Here is a 26440-nt window from a genome sequence, read left to right as displayed (position 1 = left end):
TCGTTGTTGGTTGCTGGAGGGACGTTCAGTACCTCTGGGTCTCCCGTGGCTCTGTGACCATACAGCTCGGAGCAGTATTCAGTCCACCTCTTCAAAATGTCCTGTTCTTCAGTGAGACATTTTCCGGTTTTGTCCTGGATGGTGGTGGTTCGCTCTTGCTCCCCCCAAGTCTATATTCCCCTAAACATATGTTTGTTTAATCATGCATACACTTTTGGGTGCTTGTCAGCAGTGGTCAGCAATAGTCAATGGTCAGCAGTCAGCAGTGGTCAGCGGTGCTCAGTGGTGGTCAGTGGTCCATAGTGGTCGGTGGTGGTCACCAGTCAGTGGCGGTCAGTAGTGGTCAGTCATGCTCACCGGTAGTCAGTAGTATGTAGTGGTCAGTGGTGGACAGCAGTAGTCAGTAGTTGTCCGCGGTTAATGGTAGTCAATGGTGGTCAGTAGTCAGTGGTCCATATAAAGTGGTCAGTTGTGGTCAGTAGTGCTCTGTGATTGTGGTCAGCAGTGGTCAGTGGTAGTCAGCGGTCAGCAGTGGACAGTAATAGGCAACGGTGGTTATTAGTGGACAGTGATGTCAGTGGTTAGCAGAAGTCAGTGGTCAGTAGTGGTCAGAGGTCAATAGCCATAAGTGGTCAGTATTATAGTGGTCAGTGGTTGGTTCTGGTCGGTCTGGTTAGCGGTTGTAAGTGATCAGTAGTGCTAGTAATCAGTGGTGGTCAATGGTGGTCAGCTGTCAGTAGTGGTCAGTGTTGCTCAGCAGTGGTCAGTGGTGGTCAGCATTAGTCAGTGGTCATCAGTGGTCAATGGATGTCACCGGTGGTCAGTGGTCAGTATATGGTGGCCAGCAGTGGTCAGTAGTGGTCAATGGTTAGCGGTGATCAGCAGTAGACAGTGGTCAGTGGTGGGCAGCAGTGGATAGCGGTCAGCTGTGGTCAGTAGTAGTCAGTGAACTGTAGTGGTCAGTAGTGGTAAGCGGTGGTCACTGGGTAGTGGTTTTCAGTGACCAGCAGTGGTCAGTTTGCAGTTAATAAAATCAAAAACAAAAAACCTGGACGTCTTGATAATATACAAATGTGATAAAACAACGCAATCTGAAGAATTTGACGTAGTCGTCAGCAGTGGTCAGCAGTGGCAAGTAATGGTCAATAATGGCCAACAGTATAGTGAAATCTGCTAAAACGTTGCAATATTGCATACAGTGTGATGCAAGCTGAACTCCGATAGTGGTCAGTGGTGGTCATACAGCGGTCAAACATCTTCAAAGACAATGTACATATACGACAACATGATGCAGTCTGAGCACTCTTGAACTGTGGTCAACCATGGTCAGCTGTGGGGGAACATAGACCTGGGGGAACTTAGACCTAGGGGAATATAGACCTGGGAGAACTGAGACCTGGGGAAACATAGACATGCTCCCCTGCACTGCATGCCAACTAGGTCACTGTTAACCTCTCTGATGTTGTCTGAAAGTGAGCATGATGTGAGCGGGCGTGGCATGGCACGTGAAGGACATTACGAGTATGTCTGTGGGTGGGTGGGGGTGGTGGTGTGTGTGTGTTTGTCTGTGTGTGTGAACATAGACGCTTGCGTCAAAACTGAACAGGATTGCTTAAGTCAGCGCCGCCTCAGTTTGGGAGACTCCATGAGAACGTCTGGGAGCGGAGACAACTCAGCTCTACCACTAAGCTGAATGTCTACTGTGCAGTGATCCTTACCACCCTCCTTTACGCCAGCGAGACCTGGACTGTCTACAGCAGACACGCCAAACAGCTCAACCTGAGCTGTCTCTGCAGACTCCTCCACATCAGGTGGCACTGAGGACAAAGTCCCCGACACGGAAGTCCTGGAACGAGCTGGCCTCTGCAGCGTCTAAACCCTTCTGCAGAATGTCCAAGCCAAGTGGGCTGGACATGTGGTGAGAATGTCAGACAGCCGACTGTCTAATCAGCTGCTGTGTCAGGGCAAGCGTTCAGCTGGAGGACAGAAGAAACGCTACCAAGACTGCCTCAAAGCGTTCCTCAAAGTCCTGGGCGTCGACATCAACACTTGGGAGACACTTGCTTCGGACCGTCCAGCTTGGCACAGTATAATCACCACAAAAGCCCATGCAGCTGAAGCCAGGCGCATCAGTCACCGAGGTGCAACGGAAGCGTGCTGTGTGCAAGGCCCGAGCAGCGGCATCCACTGCTACAACAGCACCCACTCACTTGTGTCCCACATGTGGGCAAGACTTCAGGGGCCCGGATTGGCCTCACCAGTCACCTCTGGACCCACAGACACACACACAAACACACACACACACACACACACACACACACACACAGAGTCACACACACACACACACACACACACACACACACACACACACACACACACACATCTTCCATCTGATTCTTGAAGCCATGGTCATCTTCGACTGAATCCGAAGGACGAACATCATCACATCGCGTTTTTGACGAACATCATCACATCACTTTTTTGCATTAATTGGAAAGTGGCTTGAGCGTTGGAAGGACTTATATACATTCCCTTTATTATTATTATTATTATTATTATCATTATTATTATTGTTGTTGTTGTTGTTAGTATTGTTATTACAATCATAATTCATCACCATCATCATTATCATCATGTGTTTTATGTGTTTTTTTGTGTAAATGTGATACAGACTGGTTGGGTGAGCGAAGTGTACACAGGGGGTATATTCCAGCCAGGGCGGGGTTGAAAAGAAATGGCCTAGGAGGTTCTTACCCGGGGTAATAAGTAGCTAGGGATAAGATCTGGCCTGTTGCACCGGGTCAACGGTTTCGTCTGTCTTCTGACAGGCTTCTTTACCGCAAAACACAGCATTCAGTCAGTGGCGCAAGAATATATGCGGTCAACGGATCGTGTTCGCTTTCACTTCCTAAACACACGCTTGGCATGATTGTCGTATGAAAAGAACACTGAAAGTCTTCTCTTTTTCCCAGTCCACTTACATCTTTGTTTGAAAATGACAAAAAGGTTTTCATTCTCCGGACGAGTTTCTATTTGACCTCAGAAGCTAACCGCGGATGACCCGGATCCAAATTGGGTAGGCTACAGCTAACTTCCTTTTCCGTGTCTCTTGCAGCTTGAGGAGGCTTCAGTCTGCTATACGCTGTCTGAATTCGCAAAATCCGCAACAATGATTATTTTTAAGGACTTTATTACAGGTGAGTGGGTGACAAGTACAAAAAAGCTGTTGAATCATCGTAGTAGTGAAGTTGCTACTGACGGTATTGTCTCCTTTCTCTCTCTTTTTTTTTGGATGATGAACGTGTTCAGGAAAAACAGAATCAAAGGGAAGCGAATGACAATGTTCGTGGGTCGTTTTCGAGAACTGGGTACATGAAGTCTACCCGAGCGTTACAGACATTCAATTACTGACCCAAACTCTACAATTACAAATATCGCGTCGCCACAGTTTACGTTTTATTTGGTAAACTTAACATCATCATTAATGGTTTATGCATACATAACACGCCACTTAATCAGCAGGGCGATTTTTCACAATATCTGCTTTCTAGTTCTATGTCCACAACTACCTGTCCATAATTACCTGTGTCACATAACGTCAGTTGCGGTTTAAGTAGGCGGCGGCAGTGAAAATACATATATTCATTACAATGACTGAAATGTGATTTTTGGCAAACATGACTATAAGAAAAGAAAAAGAAAAAAAAAAAGAGTAAGTGAATATCTTGATTGGTTCTGAAGATACTCCATTTTAAACATGTGAGGATGCATACATGCTGTTAGTACTTAATATTTTCACAGTCAAACTGTACTATCCATGAGGGTACTGTAATGAAAACTCATACTTTTAAAAACCATATGATAATGGCATATTGCACAAGAAAACAATAACACTTCAGCAGCAAAGAAATTGGAAAATATGCCTGTCAAAGTAGGGGGAAATAGAAAATCAAGACGTGTCAATCTGCACAGAATAGCAGCTTTAAATGTCTACAGCACTGAAAAGAATGGACAGTTCTTCTTCTTTCCCTTGGCTACCGCCTTCATCATTGTGAAGATTCTTGTAGAATACATCACAAAAAGTGCACTGAATTTTTTTCAGGCAGGATAATTCACTGAATTTTAAGTATCAGGGTCTCAAACTTTGAAAAATATTCAATTTGACCAGCAGAAAAAAGACTGTTTATTGGGGTAGCATGCTGCAAAGATGAATTTCAGTAACAGTCTCAAGTAGGACCAGGAAATTTTGTGTGTGTATTAAGTGAAATGTCAGCTTTCAAAATAAATTAAAATCAACCTTAAAACTTCCCTTTAAAGTTGGCAGAAAAGGAATGATACCTGATTTTCTCATTAAAAAAAAAAGGGTGCACGTTGTGGATGAGACTTCTTCAAAATTTTTGTTTTTGAAAAAATATTGAAGTTACAGCCACAATAAGTTACCAGTGGTCTTGGCTGATCAGCTTCTGCAAAGTTACTGCAAATTTTTAAACAAATGCAACTTGAGAGCATTATACAGAATGGGTAGGTTGATGGGGCATTCCAAGACAAAGGTTCCCAGGAGGGAGCAAATATTAAGTTGCTAGCAAAAATGACAGATATATGAATATTTTCTTTCAGCTCTATAGCTTTTTCTTCCATCCATGAACTCAGTCATGTATTTCATTATAGAAGAACCACAATAAATAAGAAATAAAAGGTGGATGATGCATCTTTATTTCTTCACAAAATGGCATTCACAAGGGAGAAAATGCACACCAAAAAATCTTTTTTGGCACTCACAAGTTTCCTGGCATCAGCAATAGCATGCTGCTTGCTACCTGAGATGTTCATACTGGCCTTTTTGGATCATTGAATAGGTCTTGCATGCCCTGCCATGAGCAGCCGTTTCTGCAACATGTAAGATACACAGATCAGCTCATAAGAAAGAACAAATGTTATATTCAATTTAAAACATAAAACCAAAAACAGAGCTTTCAGTTTAATATATGTTTAGGATTTTGTCAATTTTGGTGTGTTTTGAGTGGGAGGAAAACACTGTGATAACAGAATTATAAAAATGGCATACTAACAGGTAAGTATTCATTTAACAGCAACACAAAATTCACTGCACTGAACTATTTGGCTGCATTTACCTTTCACGCAATAACTCAAATTGCAGGAACAACTTATGCTTTGACAACTGAGGCTGAAGTTTTGAGGGTCTGTCCTTTCCAGTTGCTGACAAGAGCTTTGCCATCTACATGTACTATTCATCTTATGTGTCTTTGTTGCATGCGATTATTTACTCAGATATTTCCACTTCAGGGTACTACATTTCATGACTGAGATTAGTGTATTACTAAATGTCTTTGGTATATATGATTACTAAATGTTGAATATTTTATTAATATACACATCATACTATCTTATTCTTTGATATATTTTGTGTACTCACCTTTATTTGTGTATGTATGTGAGAATGCATGTCTTAGATATATATATCAAACTGAATATTTCATTCACAATATGTGCATGGTATTTTGCATTTTATCATTTCATGAATTATCCCTTTGTTTTCTGTTTCATGCAGTCGAGGTGCACAGCTCTTTACCGCTCATGCAGTATCACGCAGGGTCAGATTTCATTTTCGAACTGCGCGAGGCGTTTAAAGATAGCTGAAAAATTCCCTATTTGATTACGGAAAGTTTCACTTCTGTTTGACAATGAGCCCTAAATCTTGTCTTGGTTAGTACAAAGGAGAAGACTACCTGAAGAGCGTATTTTAGGAAATGCCATCACAATCATGCTGCTGAAAACCACCATAAAACTACTGAAAACTAGGGTTCTACTGGAATGTATTTGGGGGCCTAGGCAGGTCTGACACAAGCATTCAAACTTTCTTCCTGTCTTCCCCCTTTTCTATCTCTTTGTCTCTTTATAAAGTCTGTTTCTCTCCCTTTCTGTGTCTGTCTCTTTCTGAATCGGAGAATATTATACACAAAGTTGTATGAAACACACATACAGTCACACACACATTGAAATTTAAAAGGAATATGCATGACACATGTACTCATTCGCACAATGCAAGATCTTTAAAAAGTCATGTTTGTGTTCTTAAGTTTATCAAATTATACTTGATAAAGCCAATTCAGTGATTCACTATGTACTTTGATAAATACTTCCTTTTTTTTCTTTTCTTTTTTTTCTTTTTTTTTTTTTTTTTTTTTTTAGATGAAATTTTCTAGTTTTAATTGCTGGAGAGCCTGCCAAATACGTTTTAAACCATCTTTCTGGTTCAGCTTCTGTGGAGCCTGCCCCCTCCCCCACCCCATCCCTTCCACCTTTCCTAACAGGGCTCTGCTTATGTCCCCCACCTGGACCCCAACTTTTCAGTTTTTTTATTTTCTGCCCTTTTCACCAATGCTATGTCAGTATGATTATTATGAATGTCAGCACTTTTTTGTTGGTGGGATGTCATGTTTTGCTCCAGGTGCCCCTTGTTTTTGTTTTTGGAAGTTGATTTTTTATTTACTGTTTTGTGACAGCTGTAATAATCTCGTTTTTTTCCACCCAGGTGATGAGCTGTTCACCGATTCTATCCCAGTTGCGGATGAAGGTTGCTACTACAAATTCAATGCAAAGGTAAGAGTACTCACTACTGGAAAATAAAAAATATGTGGGCATTATTCTAATGTGCTGAAATTTAAAACTGAATAAAAGAATGGGCATATGAAAGGGGAAGCAAATATTTCTCAGTGCTTTATGCTTACATTGTGATTTGTGAGGCATGGAAGTGGAAATACTTTATGTGAAGTTGATTGTAGAGGGGCAGAGGTGTATATCGCATGGACCATACATGGGTGCAACTCTTCGTCAAGGTAGGAAAATCCATTTTCAGATTCACATAAATAATGGAGTGTCCGTTTTCTGAAGAACCAAAAAGAACAAAAAAGCCAATGGACTGTTCTGTACCATTTGCCGATGACCTTTCAAAACTGAAAATGGAATGCGCTTTCGAAAGCATCATTTGTTGACCCGGTAGTGAAGAGGCCTAAAGAGGAGAGTTGTCTTGTCAGAGTGCTAACATCAACATCAAAAGGTTTCCTCACGGTCGATTAAGTTAAGGCCATGTGAGGCAGTAAATTCTAACTTTCAAAATGGATTAAATTAAAAAGTTTTATGGATGTTATTTGTTCATACTATGAATCCTAAATTTAAAAATGCTCTGTGTTCAAGGTAATATCTTGCTGTTGCTATGGAAACCGGCATAAACAGCTGCCATATTTGATTTTTTTAGAAATGCTTTTACAGCTACAATATCAAAGATTAAGAATTGTTGGCACAAATGTACATCAGTATATTAACACTTCTATAATTTTCTGATTATGCTTATGGCTGATTAAAAAAAAAAGTTTTCTTTTTTTACAGTTCAGTCTAAAATTACATGCAGTGCTATGAAATTCACCTTATAAACAGATAGCATCCCCTATTATCCATAAAGTCTTTACATAGAATTGTTAGCAGTACAACTGTGCAAAGTTTCTTTAGAACTGAATGGACAGTTTTTGAGATATGTTCATATTTATGTGGCATGCATGACAAAAATGAAACGGCAAAAGAACAGAAACAAAACAGCACAACCATTTTCAGACACATATGTTACACACTTGCTTGAAAGCTTCAAAACCATATCCAGACACTCCGCAACAACACAGTCAGAATTGCCCAGCAGCATATGCTGGGCCACCTTCCAGCAGTATCAGCTCCTGTTTCTTCAGTTTGGCTGGTCTCATGGTGTCCTGCCTTGTGGTCACCTTGTCTTTGTGGTACTTCACACTGTCCCTTTCCCTCTTCTGCTGTCTGGATGCCCCCAGCCTTTTTAGTGGACTTCTCTGTTTAGGTCGGTCCGCGGCCACTGTGGCTGTGGTTAACAGCGCAGTCCAGACCCATAATTTGACCATTTTCAACTCGCTTGTTTCACTAACAAACTTAATTAAATGACACCAATCTTATCCTGGAATAAAGTTCATTCTTTCATCTATCTTCCTGTGGTACTTGTTTTTATCATTCGAGTCAAACTGGTATGTGCCGGGCGTTCAAACACAATGGGTGTCGCGTCGATTTTTACTGCGGTGACAGACTCCGCCGTGCTTGCCGCGCGAGCTGAATATCATGTTTTTCACTCGATTGCTTCGCGCTGCATTGATTGGCCATGTATAAATTTAGAAACTATGTCACTGGAAAGCCAGGATTCTCACGTTTTGATTGGCTAGAAATTTGTTGGGGTTTTCACAGGAAGTCGATCTGAAAGTCGCAGCGAAAGTGTGAGACTGATGTTTGCGACCCTATAACATACGAACCAGTGTTTCAAATCACGAGCAAATTACAAGAAAAGAAATTTTAAACTATGCACTTTCAAGTGCAATTCATGGCTTTGTTATAAAGAAAGAGTCTCGAACGTGCTTTGGAAGAAAATCGAGTGACCGATTTCGGATCCCGCAGTGCAGCTCGACCATGGCGGCGATCGAAGGAGCCTTCGTCTACTCATCATCGTTTGAAGAATGGAAAACACGCCAACTTGCAGGTTTGTAAGAAGCACAATTTTTTCAATTTGTTTATTTTGAAAATAAATATAAGTAGTATTTTTTTAAAATATTTTTTTGGTTTGGATGAATCCTAACAACTTTGCTTCAGCAGTGTCGATGTGTAACTGGGAACAGTAACGCTTCGTCAGTCACGTTATTTTTTAGCACAATTATGATCTTTTATTCGAAAATTTACCGCGATCGACAGCTGTATCTAGAAGATGAAGTGTCAGATTATTCAGTAATTTTTTTTGTTGTACAAGGGTTTTGAGTTAGTGAGAGCGGATTGATGGTTTAATATTGTGACCGACGTCGGACAGCATGGGAACACGTGTATCTTTCCACTTCTGTTCTGATCGTCAAACGCCAAGACAATTTCATGCGTCTGTGTGCGTGCGTGCGTGCGCGCATTAGTATGTATCTTATATGCTAAGTGTGTATGCACAGAGTTAGTGTCTGTTGAACTGATGTAGCATGCATACATGAGGTTGCCTGAGTATGAATTAGTTTGTGTGTGTGTGTGTTAATGATGGAAAGAATAAATAACTTACATGATTAGTAAACATGAAATAAGTTTAAGATATGTTGTTACATAACACTTACATCAATTTAAGTGAAACCATTACAGTGGAGTAGTCATGAAATTAGTAGATCATGTATCAGTGCACATTCATCACACACTCACACACACACACACACACACACACATAAATGATATATATGCAAAAGCATCCATGAAATGGAAAAAAAAAGGATTTTAAAGCATTAGAGCTGTCTCAAATTCCATGCCTGTGTATTTCAGATGATGATCAGTATAAAGCCTTAAGGGCAACTGTTGCACACAGTGGACGAGGAAGACCACCATCAGCACCCAAGGTTCCATTCAACAACAAACTCTTGATGCAGTTAAATATGTTAAAGCATCAAGAAAACAAAACCTGGGGGGAAATGGAACATTTTCTACACAAACTGTTCCCAGAGTGTACCTTTCCACGTGTGGTGTCAATAGTTGAGCGCACTGTTAAGGAATTCAGCAAGTGTGAAACGATCAGTGGTGCTGAATGTTTTTTACAAGAAAGGAAAGATTCATGCATCTTCCGTGGCCCCTCCTGTCAGAAGTTTGGAATTACACGTGCAGATCTTTTGAAAGGAACTGTAGAGGACCGTGAGGCTTTACTCAGTTGTCCTATTGGTCTTGTGTCTGAAGTATGTCACTTAGCTAGGATATTGAGGATAAAGGATGCAACATTGCATAAATGACACCTGGTCAGAGATTTGCCACCAACCCAACAGCTCAAATTAAAACTGGGGAGGCTCAGAGCAGGAGAGGCTCGCCTGCGTATAAACAGAAGTAAACCAGGGGGAGAGAGTGCACTTCAAGATTTTTTAGAACTTCCTTTTGAAAGTGCAGTGGTCTTCAGAGACAGCAGGAAGAAGCAAAAAACTGTCAAACAGCTACCTCCTACTTCAGACCCAGAGCCAGCATGCAGCAAAGAAAAAAAATGAGGACATTATCACACAGGAACTAAGAACAACGACAGAGGAGGTGTCATTTCTTAAAGCAAAACTGAGTGAAAAAGAAAGGGAACTGCAAATCAAGGATGCTGAAATGACTGGACTTCTGTTATGTCAAATATGCATATTTACAATTACTCTGGTGATATCTGACAGCATAGTATCATCATGATTGTAAAAAACTCTCATTAGTTACTAAAAACCATATACTTTGTGACTGTTTTCATTGTTATTTGCATTTCTGATAGCATTAAGTCTTCCAAAAAACTGTATTCTACATGCTTTTCTGAACATGCACATATTTGAAATGTTTTTGTAGCATGAAAACTTTCTGAGATCTCAACATTATAAGTCAGCATGTTATCACTGTGAAATCAGGCCATTCGACACTTGACAAAACTGAATATTTTGCTATTTTGGAGGCACTGTCTCTCTCTAAGCATGTTCTTGAGTAGGCCAGAAAAAATTCAGCATAAACTAGGTATTGGTGGTACGAAGTACAGCAGAGAACAATGTGGTAAGTCTTCATCTTAAAATTTTATGACAGTCTAAAAATAGCAATTTGTTAAATCTGTCAAAACGCGTCATTTTTGAACATTTTTAGATGCCGTTTTCTTAAAAACTACTGGGTATAATGCAATGGAAATTTGCATGTGAACTTCGTTTTTTTATGTTCTTTCCAATGGTGTAATTAGTTTTTAGATATGTTGAAGTTCAAAATTTAAGTGGTCCTACCTACTCTGTTGAATCCAATTCTATTAAGATGTTGAAAGGAATCTACAATTCATTACACGTATGTGTTCAGATTGGTGCAGTTATCAGACTGTTTTGATTGTCCAGCTGGGGTGAAGCAGGGTTACTCGTCTCCCTTGACTTTTTTCACTTCACATGTGGCTGATTTTGTGACAAACATTGGGAAACAGGGATACCAGTTTTTGCCAGGTTTGCAGGAGATTTTTCTACTGCTGTTTGCCGACGACATAGCTTTGATCTCTACTGCTTCTTCTGGATTTCAGGATTGGACAAATAATTTGCAATGAGTTTCAAACTCCATTTGATTGAAAGTAAATTTACAGAAAACAAAAATTACAGTGTTGACTATATGGAGATGATGTTAAATAGTTCATGCTGTTTTGCTTTGACGGGCAAATACTGTCATTTAAAAAATTAACACTTTCACACAGAGACAAAGACATACAAATTATAAATCACTAGATAGTTTACTATCTCTTCTTTTAACATTTTAACAGTTTTCTCATTAAATGCTGCTAAATATATATATATATATATTTAAAAAAAAAATTATATCACTAAATACTGGGGAAAATTATTTTGAAAAATGGGTATACTGTACTCACCAGGCATGTCATATCCATCAGCTAATCCACAAAGAAGCATAAGATGATTTTCTCACACAGTAAGGTTCCCGGATTCTTATGAATCGGCTTGAAGTCAAATGTTGCACAATAAACTGTTAAAAAAATAAATGAATAAAAGATCACAACACTGGAAAAACAGAAAACGCAAAACCATACAAATCCATCACTTGAAAAAAAACAAACTGTTTACACTTTTCTGCTGCAGCTAGATTATTATTTGCTGTAGTCCTTGACTGTGTGGAACACCTCAAAGCATGGAACAGCACAGAGGGGCACTTGACAGTGTTTGCACATGATTGTGGTGGCTTTTCTTTTTTGGCGTTTTTCACCTCTTGACATGACACTCCTTGTGTTTTGTGTTTGGCGGAACTCACCTTGCACCCTCTGTGTTTTCCTGGTCTGTTGCTCCTTGGTGGGTGGAATGTTAGCAGGCCAGTGACTGCCTGGCCTCAGTCTCCCCATGTCTGCTCCTGTGTCTGGCAGATCATCTCCTCATGGGTGTAAAGTGTTTAGAATTTCTGTAACAGACAATGCTGTCATAAGAAAACAAGAAGAAAAGCTTTTGCATGTATTACAAAAAAAGGGCAAAAAACTAAATACAAAATAAACATCAACAATATTAGTTATTACACAGCATATACACATGCATAATAATTCAGGAGTGACAGTATAGATAACACACATGCACAGACATGCCTATGCATAATACACTGACACACTCATTGAACAGACATCCCCCCCACACACAATTTAGTAAGTGCACAAACAGAAAATCAGAAAATGATAATTTAATTACACATACTTAACCGTGACCCAACTAGTGCAGACTCCGGCAGGGGTCTGACATTCCTGTCCTGTGCAAACTATCCGCCCATGCGGAGCAGACGAAACTACGGCCGATAACCTCCCGGAAGTAGGTAACCTCCCCTTTGTCCCGCTGGTTATCGCCCTCTTTTTCCGGCAGCCATCATGACTCCTGTACCTGTGCTCTTCATACGGCTAAGTTTTTTCGTATTTTCTGTCTGTCGATTCTCTGGCGTTCTTGTTTGTGGTCAAATTATGTCTCCAACCAGGTCACATAATTATGTAGCTCGATTGGGGAATCGTGCTAACATTAAAGCGCGATCGCAATCGATTCGCTGACACTCTGGGCCCTCTACTTTTACATTAATCTATACAAATTATTCATTTAAAATTGTAAAAATCAACATGTGGATTGATGGCCTAGAGGTAACGTGTCCACCTAGGAAGCAAGAGAATCTGAGCACACTGGTTCAAATCACGGCTCAGCTGCCAATATCTTCTCCCCCTCCACTAGACCTTGAGTGGTGATCTGGACGCTAGTCATTCGGATGAGACGATAAGCCGAGGTCCTGTGTGCAGCATGCACTTAGCACACGTAAAAGAACCCACTGCAACAAAAGGGTTGTTTGTGGCAAAATTCTGTAGAAAAATCTACTTCGATAGGAAAAACAAATAAAACTGCACGCAGGAAAAAATACAAAAAAATGGTGGCGCTGAAGTGTACTGTGTAGTGATGCGCTCTCCCTGGGAGAGCAGCCCGAATTTCACACAGAAATATGTTGTGATAAAAAATACAAATATTTACACAACAAATAAATTGTGATGGTGCACGCGAAAATCATGGATAAGGGTCAAAATTCACAAAATGAGATAATAGGTTTATCTGAAAGTAGAGAGAATTCTGAATAAGACACAGAAAACAGAATTCAGTTATCTTTATTAGTTTCTGAGATACATGCATTTGAGTCTCTCGGCAGTCGCTGACGTACTTCTGAGAAAATTGGGTTTAAAGTTTGGGAACATTCACATAGTTATGACTTTTTCATAAGAATTTTCAACAGCAATTGACTGGTACCAAAATGTCAAGAAAGAATCAGAACTTTGGAAATGCGCTCAGTATCACCAAGTAATTGCTGTTTTGTCAAAATGTCCCCAAATCATGCTCACTGGGTGTAAACACTAAGAAATGAATGGGCGATTTTTCGCATTTTCACACTTCGAAAAAAAATTGTAGAAAAAAAAACTATTAATCGGAATCACTCCAAACTTTCTGACAATGTACAGGAATGTATGAGCTTTGATCTGCCGGAGATGGCTTGTATACATGTGTTACATCTGTGCTACCCTTGTGGTGACACACCGGAGTATACCTGTATAACACCGTCATTGAAGATAGGCAGGTGATACAAAACAAAACAACATAATAACATAATAGTACTCACCAAATTTATCCACACACTTTAGAAACACAATTCAATCACATGTGAAGTTTATGCACCTTGTCTTTTGGTTTTCTTTGGTCTTCCTGGAGTCCCATAGGTGAAAAAATATCCAGTAAGACGACCTACAAAGTACAATTAAGTAATGATTAAAATTTTGCCAAATATGAAATTGATAATAAGAAGAAGAAATAAAGCATACACACATACATAAACACTCTTACATAAAAAGCATTTGCACACGCACACACACACACACACACGCACGCACGCATACAAACACACAAGCACACTCATGAAATCATACATGCCTTAGTGATCGGCGAGGCTCTAAGCACCATAATTTCATTTCATTTACACACACACACACTCATGAAATCATACATCCATGCAAACACATGCATGTAATTAACATGTATGCACACAGGCTGACACAATCATCTCACACACACACACACACTCACTCACTCACTCACTCACTCACTCTCTTGCATTGAAATTTAAAAACAAAACACTTGCTTGCACACCATTTAATATCTTAGAAAACTTCATGTTGTTTTTTAGTTTATCTGTGTCAGATTCTATAAGTTATATATATGTGTGTGTGTGTATTATATATATATTATATATATATATATATATGTAGAGATATATATATATATATATATCAGTGCAGTGATTCACTATGCATCTTGTTGAATTCTTTGTGGGTTTTTTTTTTCCTTCCGTGTAGATTCTCCCCCCCCCCAAAAAAAAAACAAACAGTAGTGGGAATTTAACACTGGTAACGGGATATCATTTTAAATTGGCTTTATGTTTGGTATGGAAAATTTCCATACTGGTCTGTAAAAAGTATTGGACTGTTTTTTTTAATCTGGCTGGGAACCCTGAACATTCCTAATCCTTGCATTAACATTTCTAATAAAACAAGGCCATTATGTTCCTCTCAGCTTTACTTAAGTCTGTTTTCTGCCCACACAGCACATCATAACAAAGAGTGGAGGTATTGACGGATCGTTGATTGGAGCCAACGCCAGTGCTGAGGAGGTCCAAGAGGAAGTTGAGACTGGCACTCAGTGTGGGCTTGACTTTGTTATGGGTAACCGTTTGATTGAAGGTGCACTGAGCTCCAAAAAAGACTTTCAAGTATACTTCAAATCCTACTTCACCAGGTAAGTGGCTATCCATTTGTGTCACTGGAATTGGTATTGGCATATTAATGTTTTATGAACCAAGTTCTGACATTTCACAAAGATATGGTGTTCACATGCATGTGATGGTTTAGAGCAGGCTTTTAAAGCTTTCAGTTGTTAACCCTTTCACTGCTAGTATGTTTTGCTATAGCCTATGCTGAGAATTTTTTCAGAAAAACACATCAGTGGTCTTGATTTGTTTATATTTCAAAAAGTACTGAAGATAAGTGCATAAAAGTATATGTCAGATGAAAGGAAAATGAACAAAGATTTGTTTTTAACACTCACAGGTTAAAATAATGAGTCAGTCTGACACAAAAATTCCATAAAATGCCATAATTTTAAAAAAAAGATCAGGACTGTCATTCTACCATGAGGTGCTACATCAACTAGGTTACGTGTCAGTCTTTCTTGTGACTGTTTTGATCAACCACATACACTGTCCAAGGCTGTGCAACAGTGTCCAGGTCCATAAGACTCCAACACAGTCCACACAAAGAATGAAAAGGGTGTACTCATCCAGCATTTATCGCCAGTAAAATCGCTGTGTGTGGTACTTGTGGAAACAGTCCTCAAGACACAGTGCTGGTTTGCTTGGGCAGTAGAACCTCACATACTTTCTTTGCCTTTTCTTCCAGCAGACTCTGCACCTTCTAATCTTTGTTGCCGGGTCTTCTCTGGGGTAGGTGGGATGACATCTGAATTGTCGTCCACACAAGACAAACAGCGTGGTCAACTTCAGCAGGTCTTGGTCACCAAAAATCATGGCAATGATTACATCGTTCTGGAAGTCCAGGAATGTGCTTCTGTTGCCTGCTTTTTTGTAGAGGATGTGTGCATTCAGCATGGCAATTTGTAGAAAACGCACACACAGCTTTTTGTACCACTTCAGGGTATTCCTTGTGGCATCATAGGGCTGCAGCTGTTGGTCATGACGGTCCATGGCACCCATGTTTTTGTTGTAATCCAAAATTGATGGAGGCTTGTTTGCTGCCCTTTGGTCTTGCTGCTGCTGGTCTTCAGCTGCAGGTTTATGGCAAGTTGTCAACTCCAGATGGTCAAGGACGAACATCATGACCATCACCATGCCGCATACCTGAAGCACATTGCATGAAAGACTAAGTTTTTGTTGGTTTTTTGTTGTTATTTTTACATATATAAAGTCTATGAAATTGTATCATTATTTCCGATTGTTTTCAGAAGCTGAAATACATAACACACACACACCTACCCCCCCTCAGCCCCCCCCACCCCCAACACACACACACACACACTGAAAATGGTTCGTGGTATGCCACACCCCCTTCATTCTCTTTTTCTCATAAAAAAAAACAACAAAAACACACAAACACACACACGCACACACACCACCCCACTCCCCGGGAACGGAGACAGAAAGGGAAACAACACACACGCTGACGTCAACAATGAGCCAGCCAGCCAATGAGCTAAGCCTCCTCGCGCAGTGTCAGTCACACACAGTACACAGTGACTTGTCTCTCTCTCACACACATTGATCAGTGACTGGCGAAGCTACTTACAGCATCTAACACATTCAGAACACACACAATGCAGATATATTAGGTCGGTCCGCGGCCACTGTGGTTAACAGCGCAGTCCAGACCCATAATTTGACCATTTTCAACTCGCTCGTTTCACTAACAAACTTAATTAAATGACACCAATCTTATACTGGAATAAAGTTCATTCTTTCAACTATCTTCCTGTGGTATTTGTTTTTATCATTCGAGTCAAACTGGTATGCGCCGTGCGCTCAAACGCAAAGGGTGTCGCGTCGATTTTTACTGCGGTGACAGACTCCGCCGTGCTTGCCGCGCGAGCTGAATATCATGTGTGTCACTCGATCGCTTCGCGCTGCATTGATTGGCCATGTATAAATTTAGAAACTTTGTCACTGGAAAGCCAGGATTCTCACGTTTTGATTGGCTAGAAATTTGTTGGGGTTTTCACAGGAAGTCGATCTGAAAGTCACAGCGAAAGTGTGAGACTGATGTTTGCGACCCTATAGCATACGAACCAGTGTTTCAAATCACGAGCAAATTACAAGAAAAGAAAGTTTAAACTATGCACTTTCAAGTGCAATTCATGGCTTTGTTATAAAGAAAAAGTTGCGAACGCGCTTTGGAAGAAAAACGAGTGACCGATTTCGGATCCTGCAGCGCAGCTCGACCATGGCGGCGATCGAAGGAGCCTCCGTCTACTAGGCATCATCATTTGAAGAATGGAAAATACACCAACTTACAGGTTTGTAAGAAGCACAATTTTTGACTCAAAGTGAGTCTATGTTTTAACCCGGTGTTCGGTTGTCTGTGTGTCCGTGGTAAACTTTAACATTGACATTTTCTCTGCAACTACTTTGTCAGTTGACACCAAATTTGGCATAAAAATAGGAAAAATCCAGTTCTTTCCAGTCATCTTGTTTAAAACAATATTGCGCTTCTGGGATTGGCACAAAAAAAAAAAAAAGAATGAAGCCTAATTATATGCAAACTGTATTTACTGTTATATTTATATTTTTTGTATTCTCTAAACTTGGCACTTTGATCTGATATTCTGACCCAACAGCTAGAGCAGTCATTATTATCATTTTTTGTTGAAACAGGAACTTCTTTTGCTAAGCATGGAATTTTTATTTATTTTGCAAACGTTTTGGTGCAGATAGTAAAAAGGGGAAATTACTCTGTAATGCTAGTGGAGTTAATTTGCTTTAAACTGATCTTTCTCATCTTAAACATTACATTTTGAAACAAAAGAGGCAAGGCCTTCAAGACTCACTTGTGATGCACTTTTTAAAAAAAATCCAAGCTTTTTATGTATTGAGTATAATTTCAAAATGTAATGTTTAAGATGAGAAAGATCAGTTTAAAGCAAACTAAGTTCCCCAGCAGAGTAATTTCCCTTGTTCTGCTATCTACACCAAAACGTTTGCAATAAATAAAACTTCCATGCTTAGCAAAAGAAGTTCCTGTTTGAACAAAAAATGATAATAATGACAGATCCTTTGTTGGGTCGAATATCAGATCAAAGTGCCAAGTTTAGAGAATACAAAAAATATACATATAACAGTAAATGCATTATACTCAATACATAAAAACTTGGATTTTTTTTAAAGTGTATCACAAGTGAGTCTTGAAGGCCTTGCCTTTCTTGTTTCAATTTGTTTATTTTGAAAATAAATATAAGTAGCATTTTTTTTATATTTTTGTGGGTTTGGATGAATCCTAACAACTTTTCTTCAGCAGTGTTGATGTGTAACTGGGAACAGTAACGCTTCGTCAGTCACGTTATTTTTTTAGCACAATTATGATCTTTTATTCGAAAATGTACCGCGATCGACAGCTGTATCTAGAAGATGGTGTCAGATTATTCAGTAATTTTTTGTTGTACAAGGGTTTTGAGTTAGTGAGAGCGGATTGATGGTTTAATATTGTGACCGACGTCGGACAGCATGGGAACACGTGTATCTTTCCACTTCTGTTCTGATCGTCAAACGCCAAGACAATTTCATGCGTCTGTGTGTGTGGTGTGTGTGTGTGCGCGCGTGCGTGTGCGCGCATTAGTATGTATCTTATATGCTAAGTGTGTATGCACAGAGTTAGTGTCTGTTGAACTGATGTAGCATGCATACATGAGGTTGCCTGAGTATGGATCAGTTATTGTGTGTGTGTGTGTGTGTAAATGATGTAAAGAATAAATAACTTATATGATTAGTAAACATGAAATAAGTTTTAAGATATGTTGTTAAATAAAACTTACATCAATTTAAGTGAAACCATTACAGTGGAGTAGTCATGAAATTAGTAGATCATGTATCAGTGCACATTCATCACACACTCATGCACACACATATATAAATGATATATATGCAAAAGCATCCATGAAATGAAAAAAAAAGTATTTTAAAGCATTAGAGCTGTCTCAAATTCCATGCCTGTGTATTTCAGATGATGATCAGTATAAAGCCTTAAGGGCGACTGTTGCACACAGTGGACGAGGAAGACCACCATCAGCACCCAAGGTTCCATTCAACAACAAACTCTTGATGCAGTTAAATATGTTAAAGCATCAAGAAAACAAAACCTGGGGGGAAATGGAACATTTTCTACACAAACTGTTCCCAGAGTGTACCTTTCCACGTGTGGTGTCAATAGTTGAGCGCACTGTTAAGGAATTCAGCAAGTGTGAAACGATCAGTGGTGCTGAATGTTTTTTTTACAAGAAAGGAAAGATTCATGCATCTTCCCTGGCCCCTCCTGTCAGAAGTTTGGAATTACACGTGCAGATCTTTTGAAAGGAACTGTAGAGGACCGTGAGGCTTTACTCAGTTGTCCTATTGGTCTTGTGTCTGAAGTATGTCACTTAGCTAGGATATTGAGGATAAAGGATGCAACATTGCATAAATGACACCTGGTCAGAGATTTGCCACCAACCCAGCAGCTCAAATTAAAACTGGGGAGGCTCAGAGCAGATGAGGCTCACCTGCGTAAAAACAGAAGTAAACCGGGGGAGAGAGTGCACTTCAAGATTTTTTAGAACTTCCTTTTGAAAGTGCAGAGGTCATCAGAGACAGCAGGAAGAAGCAAAAAACTGTCAAACAGCTACCTCCTACTTCAGACCCAGAGCCAGCATGCAGCAAAAAAAAAAAAAATGAGGACATTATCACACAGGAACTAAGAACGACAGAGGAGGTGTCATTTCTTAAAGCAAAACTGAGTGAAAAAGAAAGGGAACTGCAAATAAGGATGCTGAAATGACTGGACTTCTGCTATGTCAAATATGCATATTTACAATTACTCTGGTGATATCTGACAGCATAGTATCATCATGATTGTAAAAAACTTGCTCATTTTTTACTAAAAACCATATACTTTGTGACTGTTTTCATTGTTATTTGCATTTCTGATAGCATTAAGTCTTCCAAAAAACTGTATTCTACATGCTTTTCTGAACATGCACATATTTGAAATGTTTTTGTAGCATGAAAACTTTTTGAGATCTCAGCATTATAAGTCAGCATGTTATCACTGAAATCAGGCCATTCGACACTTGACAAAACTGAATATTTTGCTATTTTGGAGGCACTGTCTCTCTCTAAGCATGTTCTTGAGTAGGCCAGAAAAAATTCAGCATAAACTAGGTATTGGTGGTACGAAGTACAGCAGAGAACAATGTGGTAAGTCTTCATCTTAAAATTTTATGACAGTCTAAAAATAGCAATTTGTTAAATCTGTCAAAACGCGTCATTTTTGAACATTTTTAGATGCCGTTTTCTTAAAAACTACTGGGTATAATGCAATGAAAATTTGCATGTGAACTTAGTTTTTTATGTTCTTTCCAATGGTGTAATTAGTTTTTAGATATGTTGAAGTTCAAAATTTAAGTGGTCCTACCTAGATATATTCATAGTTAAAGAGTAGTAGGCCTCCTTGGGTCATGGCTGACCATGGATGGAGTATATCCGACCTAATGTCTAATTGGGCTGCTTGGACTAAGCAGCGTCGCCTGTGACTGTAGAGACCAATGCAAGAGAGACGGTCTTAGTTGCAGCAGTCACATGTGTAAGCTGATGCTGGTCTGTTGGCTGCCGTCCCTTTTCTGCGAGCTCGCTTTTCTGCTGCAGCAGCTGACGGTTTGTCCTCACCAATCTGTAGCTGATTCTTGAGAGTGCTTCTCCATCTGTTGCGGTCATCTGCAAGGTCCTCCCAGTGTTGATCTCAAGCACCTTCATGTCACATTTGCAAATGTCTTTGTGTCTCAGCTGTGGGCAGCCAATGCTTCTCTGCCCCGTGGCGAGCTCTTCAGCTCGTTGTTTATGACGGCTGTCTTTCTGGCGTCACTGATGTCTTGCAGATCTTGGGAGAGCCCAGGCATCATTGTCCAGACATTCCAACAGGCCAGTTTCATTGTTGATCCGTTTCTTGGAAGTTTTCTTTTTGCCTGGTGCAGAAATTAACGACATGCTTGTCGGATATTCTCCTAATCTTCATACACCCATAGTAGAAGGCAGGTCGTGGCGGGACAGCACCTAATTGGCTGGGGGCTGCCCAGCTTGGGCAGGCGGTAGCTGTCCAGTGGGACGCGAGGGTCCCTCCCACCGTCAAAAGCAGCCCCTGGCGTCGGCTCTCCGCCAGTTGAGCGCTAACTTATAACCGGCAACTGTTGCTTCACGTGTTGTTCCGACGCTAGCGCTAGTAGTGAAGCTGGAGTGTCCTTTCCAGGTTGTGGGTGCAAGGTGTTTGTGGATGGATGGATGGATATAAGCCTGGGCAATATAATATGGAAGACAGGCTGTTGCCCATGCAGCTTGCCCCCTCTCTCCACCCCACTGACAGATCCAAAAGAACAGCAAGGCTGTTACGTTTTGGTGCCAACGCGGCCGCAGGAGCTGCCTGAAAGTGACAAAGTTTGCCATCCAACCGCCTTGGGGGCTCCACACCAGATTTTCTGTCAGGGTTTACTCCCCTTAGATAGGTGGCAGCAGGTAGCTGTCCAGAGCTGGCGCCCTTTGATGGGTCATTTATTTCCACCAGGGTGTCTAGCCACCCTCCTCACCATCCTCCTGAGAAGACTGGTGGGGGTGCTGGTTTAGTCGCCAGCAATTCGACCCTGCAACGGGTAGTACTGAGATCCAGGTTACCAGTAGCAGATATATCTATCTGACCTGACAACTAAGAGAAACATCTGATAAACTGAAACCTTGTGAACACCCACCTGTATCTTGAATCAGCTTAGCTTCTTCTTCAGTTTCGAAGTGCAACACCCCTTCCATCCTCCTCCATGTCAAAATCATGGTCACTGGCATTATCTTCACGCAGTTCTCATTCGGTCCAAAATCTTTATCTCTGCTATTTGCATCTTGAAACATTTCTTCCAGTACTTGTTCAGGTGTTCGGGTTTGTCTGCGTGCAGCCATGGCTTTGCACACACAACTTGAGCCTCTTACATACTTGCAAAACTTTTGCCATAAATATGATAGTGAGCTGAATATTTTTAGCTTAAGGAACTCAGGAGAGAAAGAGCTCTCAGGGGAGCTGATTTAATGGTAAGCACTGTTTTCTGCAATGTGAGGCCACAAACTGAGAATGTTATATCATGATGTATGTAGCATTGGTGACCGACAGTTCATGATGTATGCTGTACGTCAACAACGCAGTGAAGAGGTTAATTGTCTTGTTAGTAGAAGATTGAATTGAACTCAACTATGTGTTTGTGTGTCAGGAGTTGAAGGAATAGGGGTGACATTAAAATGATTGCTGAATAAGCAAACACACACTGAACAAAGACTTTGAGATGCTGGGGGTCTTTCAGTATTAATTGCATCTCTGCCTTCATGAAATTATGTGCTAGAAATTTCCTCTGTTCTGTCACTCTCTTTGTTTCTGCCTTTTTTTCTTTCTCACTGTTGTCTCCTTTTTCTGCCTTCCCAGCCCATTCCCTTTTCTTTTTTCAAGCAAGCCTTGACACTTTTTTCTCTTTTCTGCAGTCTGATGCACTATCTGTGCTGTTTTGCTATGGTGATAAGGTAGTGAGATGTGAACACTGGGATGGGCACTAGCTGCCCATTCTGCAGTGTTATTTGCATATATGGCCTTTTCATGTATTTTTTGTTTGGATTTGATTTTTTTTTTCTCCTTTTTTGTGATTTTTTTGGTAATCTGGGGATGATAAATGTGAAGCTGGGTTTGTCATAATGTTTTCTGTAAATGTGACAGTTTTGTGTTAACTCGGTTGAGCATTTGTATGGTTTGATGGTCCTGATATGGCACTGTGCAGTCAGCTGGACTATAAGCAACAAAAACAAGTACAAACAAAATATGTCTGGCACTAAAATACTCTAAAATGTACATTACAAGAAAGGTAGAAAAAAAAGGGGCGAGGGAGGGATTGCAAAAGAAATGTTTCTTTTGGGTATTATACCAAAGATCAACTTCCAGATGCTTCTCTCCGTTGATGAAAAATTTCCCTGTCTATTCCTTACACCACTAGTTCAGGGACTTCCTTTCCTCATTAGCTTCAGCTCTGCAAGAAGTGTTGCTCGTGGACAACTGAGTGTTACATGTGCAGATTTTTTTCGTTACAATGTTGGGGGAGGGAGGGATATATCGTCAGTATTATAGTTTGTTTTCATAACAAAAAGAATGTTATTTGTCTTTTGCTTAAAATGAAAATGTTTTACTCTGTTTTGTTTTTTTAAAGATTTTTTTTATATGAATTTTGGAGTTTTGTTACTCTGGACACTGCAGTGCAGTCTGATGAACTAAAGGCCCATCCTTTGTTCTAGTACCATGATTACTTTCCCTGTGGACCAGGTAGGAGTATTCTCACACCAACGCACTATTAGTTTTGTTCGTTCTTGCTTGGTGCAGTTGGCATTCTAAACTGGACTGTTTATGGATTCCGGAAGCATGAAAATGAAGCTTGCTTTGACTGTTTAAATCAAGAATTCTCCAATTTTCAGTTTAGTTAACCACCCTGCTATTTTCTTCTGTGGTCTCATGTAGTTCTGGTTCAGGGGAGTTGTAACAAGCATGTAGCTTTTGGGTAGAATGAGTTAAGTGGATATCTCTGCTTGTACCCTTTATGCTGATTTTACCATCTCTCTGACATAATTAGGTCTTACCCACCCTCTGTTTGTCTGTCTCTGTGTATCCATCCCATGTCTGTCTGTCAGTCTCTCGCTCTTCCCCACCTATCTCTTTGCTTTGTCTTCAGATTGGAAGGTCCCGTGTTTTACTTAAAAAGGAAATAAGACATCAAAAAAGTACCCAGATCCATTTTATGCATCCGTTTGATGTATGAAATTGCCCCCTTTTGAAAACTCTTTGAACTTTGTCAGAACTGGGAAACAGCTTCTTGAGTGTCCTAAAATTGAGTAAAAGAACAAGAAAACAAAAGTTGTGATAGCTGCCAACATTTTCCTTGCAAGGATCTTGACTGGGAATGTGTTTGTTCCAGTTTGCAGGAGAAGATGAGTGAGTGCCAAAAGCCTGGTGTCGAGTTCGACAAGAAACTTGGCAGAGCCTATTTTGACTTTATCATGGAACAACATAAGGACCTGAGCTGCTTCTTTGGTGAGCTTCTCTCACAATGTCGCTCTCATAGTTCATCCTCCCTCTTGTTTTATATAGTCGAAACTGATTTTCAGTGTTTTCCTGTCTTACCAAATATGTATGTGTATTTTTCAGGAAATTTGATTTATGGCCAGTACTGTATTTTTGTCCATTTAAATTATTTAAAAAAAATTTATTCCCATTGAAATCATCACACAAGATTTTTTTTGTTTTTTTTGTTACCAAACTGACCTGGGCATAACCTGCTACAATACTAAGACTATAATGGAAGTTGAGGTATATTGTTTATTTGCTCTTAATCTGCAGATCTTTCTCCCATGCCTGAGCATCTATGTGTGTGTTGTAGGGTGGGGGAGAGGTATGCGAGTTGTATGTTACACTGTTCTTTGGATATTTTTTTTAACATGTTATTTTAAAAAAAATGTTTTTACATGTTTCTGTGTCTAGTTGTTCATGGCATGTGTTGTTCATGCACTTGGAGTGGCAGGTTAAGCGCTATACATATCACCTAACATGCACATTGTTGTTATCTGCAATGAGATAAAATGATAACATGCAAAATTTCAAGGCTGTATCTTTAATATTTTTTGGGATATAGCCTTTTTTCCCCAAAAAGGACTTATTTTTCCAAACTGCAAGATTTGCTATGCTTCAAAGAGCATAAAATTGAAACTACTTGTACCACAGGCAAAATCTAGTTAACACTTAAAAAAAAAAAAAAAAAAAAAAATTTAACTCCCTCGCTATTCATTATCTTTAGATATCTGCATAACCAATGGCTCATTTTGCAATTTTCACAGAGAAAAACGGGTTTAAAAAAAAAACAACCCCAAAAAACCCAACCTGTTTACCAGTAAGATTTTGGCATAATTTGACCATTTTGACTAAAGAGTATATGCCAGTATGTGAATATAGATTTCAGAATGACTTTTTTAGGAAAGAAAACAGACTTTGAAGCTAATGTGTTCATTTTATTGTGTGGCAGGGGAAAGTGACTATGCATGTGAGAACAACGCTTGCTTTGTCAAATGGTTGGATGACACAAATGTCGAAGTTTACGTTTTCAAGCAAGGCCTTAAACAGGAGAAATGCGTGAGTATTTTCATCTTTGCTCTCCAGCTCTTAGTGAGCATCACTGCATGGCTGCCAACAGCTTGAGCCAGCTTGCAAGTTAAGTGCGCACATGCACGCGCGCGCGCGCACACACACACACACACACACACACACACACACACACACACACACACTACGCATACGCAGATCGACACGCAGACAAACGCACACTGGGAGACGTGCAAACACATTTTACCATGCTTACATACACAACACAGACGCGCGCACATACACATATACGCTCGCGTACACACACACACACACACACACAAACGCGCCTACGCACACACGCGCGCATACACACAGACACACCATGCATACACAAATCAACACACAAACGCACACTGGGAGATGTGCAAACAGTTTAACCATGCTTACACAGACGCGCGCGCACATACACATACACGCACGCGTGCACACACACACACCACGCATACACAGATCGACACACAAACACACACAGGGAGATGTGCAAATACATTTTACCATGCTTACATACACTAGACAGATGCGCGCGCACATATATCAGGCATCAGAACTATCCGCGGATTTCAGAGGATTGTGGGATCGCTGTCCGCGGTTTCGGCTCAGGCAGCCGCGGTTTCAATTTTTTTGTGGAGCACGATCTTATTCTCAAATGGTATTTTTAAACGGCTTGATCTGTTTTTGCGCGTTTCCGGTATTCTTAAATGGCTCGTCTTGCTTTTGCGCACTTCCTGCAAACAATTGTCGGCGCCATCTTTGTCAGTGTTTAACCACGGTCTTTGAATGCTATCATGTCTTCCATCATCCGCCGAGATTTGGACGCATATGATGACAGCAGTTGCGGAAACGAATGGCAGTGGTCATGGTGCTCGAAGATATTCACTTTTGGTGAAAAGGGAAAAGAGACGGAGCGCTATGGCCTGTGGATTCGGAAGATCGACGTGCCGGGGAAAGCAAGATGCATTCTGTGCAATGTTGATTTTGTTTACGGATCGCGAGGTGTGACAGCGCTCACGGACCATTTGAAAACAGCAAAACACCGCTCAAACTTTGAAACAAGGAAAGGAAACACCAGTCGAACAGGTATGTATGAGCAAAAATATTTGTTTTTATATATAAAATATGTCACTGTCAGCCAATGCAACTCGCACGTGTCACTTCCTATCTCTCCCCAACCATCATCACCCTTCAGTCTCCGAAAGTGTGCATACACAACACCCTCTCATCTGCCCCCCTCCCTACGAAGAGCAATGAAAACGGATTGTTTGTAGGCAGTTTCGAAAAACATAATTGAACTGTGAATCATAGGCAAATTGATAATATTTTATTAAAGTGTTTTGTGGGGGTAGGAAAGGT

At 40.3% G+C, this 26440-nt stretch overlaps 1 protein-coding gene across 1 annotated transcript in view; it reads left to right on the top strand.

Annotated features, from left to right (window-relative positions):
• Positions 1-3045: 3045 nt before the first annotated feature.
• LOC143275395 (translationally-controlled tumor protein homolog) overlaps positions 3046-26440 on the top strand; it is a 28964-nt gene continuing 5569 nt past the window's right edge. Inside the window, exons 1-5 of the mRNA XM_076579469.1 lie at positions 3046-3197; positions 6554-6621; positions 14683-14873; positions 23871-23986; positions 24972-25078. Of these exons, the coding sequence (XP_076435584.1) occupies positions 3170-3197; positions 6554-6621; positions 14683-14873; positions 23871-23986; positions 24972-25078 (510 nt within the window). The 5' untranslated portion in view covers positions 3046-3169. The remainder of the gene's footprint in view (positions 3198-6553; positions 6622-14682; positions 14874-23870; positions 23987-24971; positions 25079-26440) is intronic.

This window comes from Babylonia areolata, chromosome 30, assembly GCF_041734735.1.
Source record: "Babylonia areolata isolate BAREFJ2019XMU chromosome 30, ASM4173473v1, whole genome shotgun sequence".
NCBI lineage: Eukaryota > Metazoa > Mollusca > Gastropoda > Neogastropoda > Buccinidae > Babylonia > Babylonia areolata.
This window is presented reverse-complemented; position numbering and strand designations above follow the sequence as displayed.